The sequence below is a fragment of the Vulpes lagopus genome, chromosome 10 (genome assembly GCF_018345385.1).
Source record: "Vulpes lagopus strain Blue_001 chromosome 10, ASM1834538v1, whole genome shotgun sequence".
Classification (NCBI taxonomy): domain Eukaryota; kingdom Metazoa; phylum Chordata; class Mammalia; order Carnivora; family Canidae; genus Vulpes; species Vulpes lagopus.
Window position 1 is genome coordinate 52,510,367 of NC_054833.1, and position 12,439 is coordinate 52,522,805.

General features: G+C 37.4%; 1 protein-coding gene across 3 annotated transcripts in view; it reads left to right on the plus strand.

The window, feature by feature from the left end:
* KBTBD3 (kelch repeat and BTB domain containing 3) overlaps positions 1-11,841 on the plus strand; it is a 32,071-nt gene extending 20,230 nt beyond the window's left edge. For all 3 annotated transcript variants that reach the window (XM_041772057.1, XM_041772056.1, XM_041772058.1), the window contains exons 2-3: positions 22-266; positions 4,182-11,841. In XM_041772057.1, the coding sequence (XP_041627991.1) occupies positions 46-266; positions 4,182-5,784 (1,824 nt within the window). In that variant the 5' untranslated portion in view covers positions 22-45 and the 3' untranslated portion in view covers positions 5,785-11,841. The remainder of the gene's footprint in view (positions 1-21; positions 267-4,181) is intronic.
* Positions 11,842-12,439: the final 598 nt, after the last annotated feature.

Consider the following 12,439-nt stretch of genomic DNA (forward strand, 5'->3'; position numbering starts at 1 on the left):
TGCTTTTCTTTTCCATTCCAGTTCTAAGAACAAAGGGAATTGGCTATGGATAATTCATATCATTTCAATCAACGAAACTCATGTAATGGACTTCCATCTGAGAAGAAAAACAACTTCCTTGTGTCCGAAGATCATGGACAGAAAATCTTAAGCGTACTGCAGAATTTTAGAGAACAAAATGTCTTTTATGATTTCGAAATCATCATGAAAGATGAAATAATCCCATGTCATCGCTGTGTCTTAGCAGCGTGCAGTGACTTTTTCAGGTACTTTACCATGTTTATCTCTGCCTCAGATTTTGCATTCTTATTTTTCATAACTACTGAATTTCTTCCCTACAGGAGCATGCAACAGTAATTTTTAATTCTTAAAAGCTAATTAGAAAAAAAAAAGCTAATTAGATTAACTAGTGATTTTTGAATATGAAAATTTAAGACTACCCTTTTTAATAGTTCAGATATTCCCAGGTCAGCATTCCTAAGGTTGTATGGAACACTGGTCCCTTGAAATGTTCTGGAAAAAAATTGTTTCGATCTAGAGTCAGTTTGTTTGGGGGACTTCTTGCACTGTATTCAGAAAAAGAAGAGAAGACAGATGGATAAAAAATGGAAGTATAGTTGAAAGTATAGTTCAAAGAAAATGAGTCTGAGAAAACCAAGTTCAGTCATGTATCTGTAGGTTATACAAGGGAGAAGGACTCACTACAGAGGATTTCAAGGTTTCTCCTCTCTTTGACAAAGACATTCTTATAGGGGAAAAGTACCTCCAGAAGCATTTCTGGAGAACACCCAACTTGTTCTGATTCTAGGCAACCTTCTGATTATAACTTGGTTCCTCTTGTAGATGATCTTTAGGAGTGTCCTAGTCATGACACTGTAAGAACCCACTGTGGTGACAGTGGGCTTCTAATTCTGCAAGGGTAAGTGTTCCCTACATGACCTTAGTACTGAGGTAACTGGATCAAGCTCATACCGTCCTGAGAGCCTGAAGCCAGGCTCTTAAGTACCTCTTGGTCAGACACACAAACCTCTTGGTGACATCCTGGCCTTCATCCCTCCTAGTCACACTGCAAAAATTGTGATCCTGACTGCAGTATTTGCATTATGCTCAGTTTTAGAAACAATTTTTTTATTTAAGGTAAGCAGGATTTAAATATCTAGTAAATAAAATTTATAAAAACAAAGTAAGATTTAAGATATAAATACACTATATGCAAGTTAACTTATACTGATTTTAATCCTTAATTAAACTCCTGTGTTGCTCCCTGCATCTGGTTAGACCCCTGTTGCTCTGAAGAGAACCAGCAAAAGCAAATCGATATCCACTATCAATTGAAATCCTGTTCCTTTGGGACATCCTGCTTGAGTGGGGAGCTGTGGCTCAGTGCCACATCCCACCTCACTGGGGACACAGAAGCTACTTTGCCAACACAGACGCTAGTTCTTTCTTTGTTTTCTTCATGTCTTCTCTTGGGTAATGCCCCACCGTCCTGTGCTCGGCCACACCATAGTTCCACCAGTTTTTTCCCAGCAGCTCCCTTCTGCTCCCCCACCCTCCTGCCACTCTTCATGCCACGTGGGCTGGGTCCTGTAATGGTTAAGGACTTGGCCTGTTGCCTCTTATCAGATGTGACCTTAAGCAAGTGACTTAATTTCTTTAGGCCTTCAGGTTCCTTATTCGTAAAAATTAAGATGATAAATTAGAACCTAACTCACAGAGTCATTATAAGAGTTAAATGGAATAGTGTATATATACTGATCAGGACTATGCCCACTATATTCAACTGACACTAAATGCTATTATTATTGTTATTTCCAAACCTGGCAAAAAAATGGACATACTCTGGTGCAAACACCTAAGTTGATTTCTGTATTATGTTTTTATGTTAAAAAATAAGTTCATGTAAGCATTTGGATTGGCAGCCCTCTACTCTTCATGTAGAAGTTATTTATTAATTAAATGGGTGTGTACATAATTTCCACAATATTTTGTTCAGCTGACTCCTAACTTTTATGGATCTGCTTTAAATTTTTAAAGATTACTGTTAAAACAGAACAGTACAGTTTTACAATTTTCTCCTGCTTTGAAGTAACACAAATGGCAGTTTTGAAGTAACACAAATGGCAGTTTTATAATGACCTACATCCATTATTATATATATAGTATTTTACTAAAGGAATACACAGTTTATAAAATATGTACAAATAAAGACAGAAATTCTATAATTTACACTCTTATGTGATAAAGCCCCTAATTGATAGTATTTGTATTATCAAATTCACTGGAGTCCTGGGAGGATAAGGGTACTTTAAAATGATTTTGGAAAATGAAAGTTATAAATGAGATATAAAGTCATGGACAGAAGACAGAAAAGGAAACATATTATACAATCACTTCATGATAATGTAAATTTGAGATCAGTGTTAACTGGATACTTTAAAGATGAACAGGATGTAGTATAGAAATATGATCTTACTTGTATCCTCTCAAGGAAAATGTGGAAGCTGGTGATAAATTAAAAATACATAGGATCGGATAGAAAACATTTTCTTAAAATAATGATAATAGCTAACAGCACTGATCAACTCATGTATTACTCTGAAAGCTCAGTGAAATAGATACTAAAGTATTCTCCTTTTCAGATGAAGAATTTGAAGGACAGTGAAGTCCACCCTCCCCCCCAAGGTCACACAGCTAATAAGCGACAGAAGCCAGATACCCACCAAGGCAGCCAGATGCGAGAAGCCAGGCTCTTAAGTACACTAAACTGATGACCATGTCTTCATAATCCACCATAATTATCATCACAGTTTCATATTGCTAAGTTGACATTATTGAAAGACCGTGCGTAATGTATAACACATATGGAATTTGTGTAATGATTCATTTGTGTATTCAGAAGAGCCTAGTGGGAAGGCACTCTGTCATCCTTCCTTGTCCTGGAGGCTGTTCTTATTTGGAAGGCCACTCATTCTTCTCAGTTGGATGCTAGTGCTTTTGGAATCGCTTAGGTTACCTTCTAGAACACACTCCAAGAGCTACACTGGTTCCTCATAGATTCTTGAGGACCCAGGGGCATTGCTCACAAAGGTGTCCTGGGCGACATGGTATAGGTGCAAACCAGTATGAAACCAGAACCCAGACCCATGGTCCTCAGTCGTACCAGATGATCAAGTACTGGCAGTCCATCTTTCCTTGTAGCTCTTTCTCTCTAATCTCCACCTCCACTCGCTACACCACTGATAGCCGCCATGGTGAGTCTGTCTAACAATGAATATTCTGCATATGAAGTTAAGATAAGGATGGGTGGCAAGATCAGGTCTACCAAAACCAATAGCAAAATACATCATAGTCTCCTGGCCAGACATTTCCAAATACCTTATATTTTCACTTAAACTGAGCCCCCAAAGTCCCCACTTCCTCAGATTCTACCGCTCTGCCAGGTGGAGATGAATTACAGCTCAGAAGAGCTCTCAGGCCGGTCTAATTTCCAATCTGGGGACCTAACTCATTTTTAGCCTTATGGCTTGGCGCTTAGCCTTGTGAAATCACATTCCCTTTTTTCCTAAAGTGCTGTATGAAATGTCTTTACACATGTATTTAAATTTATCTAGTTTGTTGGGATTTCCCACACAGGATCCTTGGAGATATCTGATACCTCATGGTGTTTCACCTCCCACGTGTCTCACTGCTGCCACACTGAGCATCACCTTGAAAGATACTTTTAAATCCTAAACCCAGAAGCATATTTTAAGTACTTCTAGTTATCTGCAGAGTTGATACTAATTAATTCATAAAACAAGAAATTCAGCCATTAGAGAGATCTCACCCTAATTTTATGAGTAATATTTAAGAGCATGAAATTTGTTTACAAAATGTGAATCTTTTCATAGCCTTCTTTGGATGAGGTGCGCTACCCCAGCTGTAGCATACGTATTCTGCAATATGGGAGTTCTGTAGTATCTATATATGTCTTTACGGTAAACAACATGGCATACAACTACTCTAGACATTAAAACAACCTACGAAGATGCTTTAAAAATATGTTTCAGAAATATAACTTGATGTGTGAAATACATATTTTAATTCAAGCGGACGGTCAAGGAAGCATCTGTCAGGTAATGTTGAATACTAGCATGGATGGCATATTCCCACTTGTTGTGTGCTCTTTATTGTTGCAGGGCTATGTTTGAGGTAAACATGAGAGAGAGAGACGGTGGGAGCGTCACCATCACTAACCTGTCCTCCAAAGCCGTGAAGGCGTTCCTTGACTACGCCTATACTGGGAAAACACAGATAACGGATGATAATGTGGAAATGTTCTTCCAGTTGTCCTCATTTCTTCAAGTTTCCTTCCTAGCCAAAGCTTGCAGTGACTTCTTAATAAAAAGTATTAACCTTGTCAACTGTTTACAGTTACTATCTATATCAGACAGCTATGGCTCCCCCCGCTTATTCGATCATGCACTGTACTTTGTACAGAACCACTTTTCCTTACTATTTAAATCTAGTGATTTCTTAGAGATGAACTTTGGAGTCCTGCAGAAATGCCTGGAATCAGATGAGCTAAATGTCCCAGAAGAGGAAACTGTACTGAAAGTTGTCCTTAGTTGGACCAAACATAACTTAGAATCAAGGCAAAAGCATCTGCCTTATTTGATTAAAAAGGTCCGATTACATCAGTTATCTGAGGAGACCCTTCGGGACTGTCTGCTCAATGAGGAGTGTTTACTCAAAAGCACAAACTGTTTTGATGTGATCGTGGATGCTGTTAAGTGTGTGCAAGGTTCTGGTGGGCTTTTCCCGGACGCTCGACCATCCACAACTGAAAAATACATATTCGTTCACAAAACTGAGGAAAATGGAGGAGACCAATATACATTTTGCTATAATATCAACAGTGATTCGTGGAAAGTACTGCCACAGTCACACCTGATTGATTTGCCAGGGTCTAGTCTGTCTAGTTATGGAGAGAAAATATTCCTGACAGGTGGTTGCAAAGGGCCGTGCTGTAGAACAGTTCGGCTGCATATTGCAGAATCCTATCATGATGCAACCGATCAAACCTGGTGCTACTGTCCAGTTAAAAATGATTTCTTCCTGGTATCACCTATGAAGACACCAAGAACCATGCATACATCAGTTTTGGCTCTCAATAGGCTATTTGTCATAGGTGGAAAGACCAGAGGCGCACAGGACATTAGAAGTCTCTTAGATGTTGAATCTTACAACCCTCTTTCCAAAGAATGGATATCCGTTAGCCCATTACCCAGGGGTATATACTATCCCGAAGCAAGTGCATGCCAGAATGTAATTTATGTTCTTGGATCAGAGGTAGAGATTACAGATGCCTTTAACCCATCACTAGATTGCTTTTTTAAATACAATGCGACCACTGATCAGTGGTCTGAACTAGTGGCAGAGTTCGGGCAGTTTTTTCACGCAACGTTAATTAAAGCTGTCCCAGTAAACTGCACGCTGTATATATGTGACCTTTCCACCTATAAGGTGTATAGTTTTTGTCCAGATACTTGTGTCTGGAAGGGTGAGGGCTCCTTTGAATGTGCAGGTTTTAATGCAGGCGCAGTTGGAATTGAAGACAAAATTTATATCTTGGGTGGTGACTACGCACCAGACGAAATCACAGATGAAGTGCAAGTCTACCACAGCAGCAGATCTGAGTGGGAAGAAGTCTCACCAATGCCAAGAGCCTTAACTGAATTTTACTGCCAGGTGATTCAGTTTAATAAATACAGAGACCCATGGTTTTCTAATCATTTCTGAGAGGAGTATGTGCTTAGACATTCTAAAACTATTCCAGTTGTAGAAGCCTACTATAAATCTGTTAACCTTAATAGGTGGTAACAAGGTCTTTGCCTCTTAGTAAAATAAAATGTACCTTCTGTTAGAGAATCACTATGAATGTACAGCATATATGACTTAGCATTGGCAGGAACTTAAGATACAAAATACATTTACCAAAAATTATATCGAGTATAATTTAATCTTGGAGAATCCAGAATACTTAGTATTTTCATATGTAAATAAAACTCATAGGCTTTGATGTCTTGATTTTTGGAATACTTTATCCATGAAAGACTAGTAAGAGCAAATCAATGTTCACAGATTTGTACTGTTTAGATGGGAAAAATCCCTTTAGGTAGTGAAAATGAATTATTTGCACACTATATTAAATGAAGTGAAAATTAAATTAGAAAAAGGTAAGAAGCTTGTTCCGTTACAAGTGTGAGTGTTGCTGAATTCCTATCCTTACTGATCGTGGCTTAGCTTCTTTTCACCATTTTTTTTTTTTTTTGGTCAAGTAAACTTTTCTAAAATGCAGGGTATTTCCCCAGCCTTCTAAACTATACACTAAACACGAGGCACGGGGCTTGACTTTTTTTTATGATTCAACTCTTCATTAAGGGCATAATGTACCATTTTATAATGCCATAATGCCATCAGCAATTACTGAAATGCTTTTAAAATTGCTAATTCTATTAGTTCTCAGTACTAGTTGGTTTCAAATTTCTAGCAGTATCGTATCTTTCTTATTTTTTAGCTCAAGCTCAGTAAATTAACATGATCTAATTATTAGTTCTGAGTTACACTTGATTTGAGTATTTCTTAATACGTAACCCACTGAGTGAAGTTCTTGGATTTGGAGATGGTAGTCCTAAAATACTTTATCTGTATCCTTGCCAGCTTCCAACATTATTGAGGATGTAGGATTTCTGACTTCTAGATAAGGGTATCATTATGTTGCATTTCTTAAATTTTTAAATGTCCAAGTTTGAGTTGCAATAAGAAATTTCAGCATTTAAATTAGTACTGTATATAATTTTCTTTGATGATATATACCATCTGTAAAGCACTGTGTTTACTACTTATGTAAATTAGTCATAGTGAATTATTTTTTTTTAAATGATTGGGCTTTTGGTGATCATATTCACAATCTGCTATATCTGTTTAGATGCTTAATCCTCTTTAACCCAAACAAAGAAAGATTTTTTTTTTTAAGAAAGATATTAATCATCCTTGTTCTCAGCTAGGATGATTCTGTGTTGCAAGAGAATATGGGTTTTTTCCCTAAGTTTAAAAGATATAACCATATTAGGTTTTAAAAGTGAAAATATACCTAAATAAAGGTCCTTTTACTATACCAGATAGATTTATGCAACTGTATGCTTCAAATATATATATATATTTTTCAAAATAGAACAGGATATTAGACTGCATTATTAAGCAATTCCAAAATCAGGGACTATCCCTAATCAGATGACAGTTGCATAAAAAGTATTCTATAGAACCGGTGGCCTGCCTTCCTAAATTGGCTCCGCCCTTTCCTGTGTGTGTGTGTGTGTGTGTGTGTGTGTGTGCAAGAAAAAAAGAAAATTTAATGAAGGCTTTGTGTATATATTTGTGGCTTTGGAAACAAATATTTAAGAAAGACCATAACACAGTGGGTGACCTATCTGTGCATTTACTGAACTGTCAATTTAAGCATATATAAATAATTAAAGTATGTTTAAAATAAGTATTGTTTTAATTACTGACTCTAGGGATTGTTAATCTCTTCCAGAAAGGAGAAACTAAGCTGAAACAGAATCCCTTCCTGATCTTGTTTCATTATTCTATTTGATGTCCACCAGTCTTCTCATTGGCCATTGATTCATGGTAATATTTCTAGAACAAGGCCTAGGTAGCTCCCTCTGCATTTGATTTAATATATTTTCTAACACACAAGGCTTTCTGCCTGTATTCTACAATTGCTGCAGTTTACTTGTTAATCATTTTTTCTCTTACTGCCATTCCTTTACATCGGCAACTGAGTGCTCTTTGTCAGTTGTATCGGCAAGAAAAGTACTCTGTCCAGTCATAAAAACCCAGACTCTTCCTCTTCTACTGCTCTTTATCCTTGGCTCCCCAGCAGTCTGTGCTGGGCTTGGCTCAATTAATAACTGATCTAATTCTATCTAATTTTGCATCTTCTTGTAAAGGTAGCACTTCCATTATCTGACATATTGAAAAATGGTTCTCTCTGTTCCAAATCCTCGAGGAACCCAGCCACATGCACGCATGCTCAGAGACTGAACCAGTTACATATTTATGAACTTGTCGATCCCTGGCTTCATGTCCAAGAACCATGTCTATCATTCTGACCTCACCCTCATTTTGGATCTCTGACAGGCAAGTCTCTGATCTCTCAAGTTTATTCTCAGTATCTCCAGAAAGAGTTGTAATCCTGTCTGTAAAGTTAGGTAAGAGAAAATAACACATCCCTTTATCTATGGCCTCTTCCCTGAGTCTTTTTTTCTTCTTCTTTATAGTCTACTCATTCATTATCATCCTTCAGCCAGTGTTGCATTCTAAGAGACAAAATAATTGTGCTCATTACCCAGATTCCTTTCATTCTTGTGGAAAAATTCTGTTCAACATTTCTAAATCCTTTATCATTTGTCTTGCTCCATTACATTTCGATTATGCATGCAAAAAATTCTAATATTGTAACATATTCTAAAATTGAAAGTAGGTATATGGCATTATTATATATGAAAACAAATTCAACATTTATATGAGATCAATTCAAAGTTAATGAATACTCCTGGAGTGATCTGCAAACTTGATTTAAAATGTGGAGCACCTTTTATTCATCTACTGCCAGTGAGACTGAGCAGTATGAAGAATATTTGCATAAAGAAAATTAACTGCTTTTCCGTTAAACTCAACTTGGGTTCTGGGTGGAAAAGAAGTCTTTATCAGAGCAGTATTCCATCATGCTACCCTTGAAAGTTAGAATGTAATTTGAGAGTGACCACATCCTGCAACACGATTCTGTTTTTCTCCAGACACCAAGAGCAACCGAACATGTATAGTGTACTGAGCTCAAGGGGCACAGTTGAGAAAATCAGACTCAGAGAGAGAAGCATGTATATACAGTCTGAAATTTGGAAGCAGTAAATACAATGTAATGATTAGATGGACTGTTGAAAATGTAGTGTTACTTTTAGATCTTCATTCTCTGTTTCATTGGATCCAGTATTTGAAAATTCTTTTATATTTAGAATTGAAAATGACTCAAAAATGTCTTCTGGGCAGCCCCAGAGGGCAACTCAACACAAAGGCTGGAATTTATAGGGAGGCAGATTTCCACTCAACATAAATCACTTTACTCCACTTTCCAAAGCCATATTTAGAATAAGACAAATCTTCAAATGTGCCATGTGGCAGATGGTCAGTTCCTACACAGCAGTATACAACCAAAGATTTCTACATTCGCTTTACACATTTCAATCTGACTAGTTTTCTGACCTACAACTGATGACTTCCTCCTCTGATTAATTTAGCATTTTGGCTTCTAAGTAACTTGATTTCATTGGCTCTGCATACTCAAGGTTTCAATAGGACTTGAGTCTTACAAACTATACCAGTTTAGGAGCAGTCTTATCAAAGGGAATTTGTAATCTGTTCTTCATTTGTTTTTTTGTTTGTTTTTTTCATCACTCAGGAAAAATCTGTAAATGGTGCTGACATTTCTAGTGCACTGCAAGTAGTCATTCTTCCTTCCCTCTACCGCAGGTGCACATTTGTTTCATAGAGAATAGAAACTGAAAGACCAGCACCTAAAATTTTCTCCTGAATTAGTTCCTATTTTGCTGCAAATGTTACTATATAGTTAAATGTAGTGATTCTTGTTAAAGATTATATGATTTAAAATAATATATTTATATCTTAAAAACCTAGATATGTTTATAAATTGTTTGATGGCACTATGATGCTTAATCAAATTTCATCTAGACAGGGAATATAATCACAGGATTATACTATTACACACTTATCAAAAGATAACTCTTCTAAATCTTAGACTCATATTCAAACTTAAAAATATCCTTGGAATCCAATACAGCTTCTGACATGCTGGAGAAAGCCCCTCTAACTCCACAATACTCTGACAAGATGATTCACTCTGACAGTTGATTTTTTTAAATTCAATTCAGTTCTAATTCAGTTCTTTCAGGAAGAAAGAGTTCAATGCCTTCATTTTTGAAAAGTTCTATTACTGCTCACACTGAAAGCACTGCTGCCTCCTGGCAAAACTTCCAGCCCCTGGTCCTCAGGAGCTGTCTCTACAGGTATTTCAAATAGTAGTGTGTCTCCCCTTTCTCTAAAATCAAGTTGTCTTATTCCTTCTTGTTCAAATGCTTAGCACTTTAAAACCTGCCACAACGGCTGGGGTTACATGCCTTTCCTCGTACGGGTGCCTCAAAATCTATCCTAATTCTCTCACCTCTTAAGTTGAATATGACCAGCTCTCGATAATTCAGGCATTTTATTCCCTGAACCACCTCTCTAGTTCTCATAAATCCAAACTGAGCTATAGCCTTGCTGGATCTCTCTCCTTTACCTGTCCCCCACCCCCCATCAGCATAACTACAAACACACATTTTCTGGGAGGGGAATTCTAAAGCTAAATTTTTAAGTCTTAAGTCAATCATTTGTCATTAGATAGGATTTTCAGACTCTTAAAAGCACTCCAAATAAAGACCTTCAAAAGTATATAAAAGAAACCAGAGCAGTCACATCCTTGGTGGTTAATGGGAGGACAATTTGCTCCCAAATCAATAAAAACTAGCTACTGTAAGTGGTAGTAACATCTAAGTTTGGAGCTTCACCTATTCTGTTAGTCTGATGGGATAGAGCATGCTATTTCCACGAAATAATGCCATTGTTAAATAATGCTGTGAGCCAGGAAGCTTTATTCATCCCATTAACTTTGACAACATTCCCTACACATAGCTGTCTAACTATCTCAACAAATTATGCTATTGGTTCCAAGGGTAACAAGCTTGCTGAAATAACTCATAGTTCTCTGAGTATCACATGTAGTGTAAATATTTCTTTACATGTCTGTCTTCCTCATTAAATTGGAAGCTCTTAGGAATAAGGACAATATATTCATCATTTCTGGACCTAGCAATTAGCATAGTGCCTGCACACAGTAAGACATCCAGTAAACTGATATTCTGTTGAGCCACTATGTGAAACAAAATAGGTTGGTTACAATTATGTTGTTACTGAATAGATCCATTATAACTGTACATTTTGCAACCTGTGTTCATGTACAAAGGAAATTGTTTTGATCTAATTCAGGATTTTACATTTTAGAATGTTATCACATTGTACTTATTTATTAATGTATGGTTTTTTGGTAATTGATATTTTTGTCATGTTCAGAGTCTGAAGAAATTTACATAATTTACACAACTGCAGTTTTTATTAATATATGGCAAAGTTAATAATGAAGCAATTGTTGAGACTGAGATTGCATTACACAGTGTACTGCCCATCTCTGGAAAACATGAATAGTTGCATAATATATGTACAATTGGTTCTTGAAAGTAAAATTATAGATTGAAAGTCATTTATACACCTAATTTTTTAGTGCTTAGGGAGTATTTGTTCTCAATTAATTTTAATTATAATATCTAACTCTATGTTTCCTTTCAAAGGTAATCATATATGACACTGACTGCAAATTTCCTTGTTGGGCATGCGACCCACTTTCCCCATTAAAGCATAATAGTCTCAGCAATATTTTCCACACTTGGGGAGATAATGCCCCCAAGCTACTGGACTATGCATACACAAATAATTTTCTTCATTTCCCTGCTAATGGAATGTGGGCTTTTGCCAAATGCTGTAAGAAATAAAATCAGAATTTTTGCAGGTCCATGTGAACCATATTAACATGTAGTGAAACATTTCAATCCTATAAAATGATAATTTATTAAAATGTATCTCAGAAAAGAACACATTCTGTGTGTATTTATTCTTACTGGAAATAAATGTGATAGATATGAGTGGATGCCAAGGTTCTCATTTTCTTGCTGCCCCCCTTCCCCAAAGGCCCTGAGTGCTCTAAAAAGTCTCGGGTTTACAGAGGTGGTGGTAGAAGCTTGCGAGGTGGGTGTCACAGAGGCCTCTGTAGTTCTGAGAATGGGTCCTGCATGTGCTTCAAGGTGGACATCCCCATCTGAGAGAACAGAATGCCAGCTAGACTTTAGAAAGCAGACTAGAAGTCAGTGAGTCACAGAGGACAGCAGCAGAAGCCAGCTAGATGGACAGGGCTGAGCACGTGGCCACTCCTGCCGCCCTGGGCACGAGGCACACGAGCACCAGCCACCTTCTGAGGAGCAAGTCTCCCACCCACCCTCAGCTCATGAGCCCAGATACCTGGGGGAAGCTAGTGAAGGGCTCCAAAGCCCGAGAGACTAAATGGTGCTGTGGAAAGATTGTTTATGTGTTTACACTGCACGGATCTCTCAGTCCCAATTCCTGTATTTTTCCTCTTTGTGCACAGGCCCATTTTCCATCATGTCTCTGGTTTTCCTGTGTGCTAAGCTATGGCTTCCTAATGACCTTGACCTTGTGGCTCCCA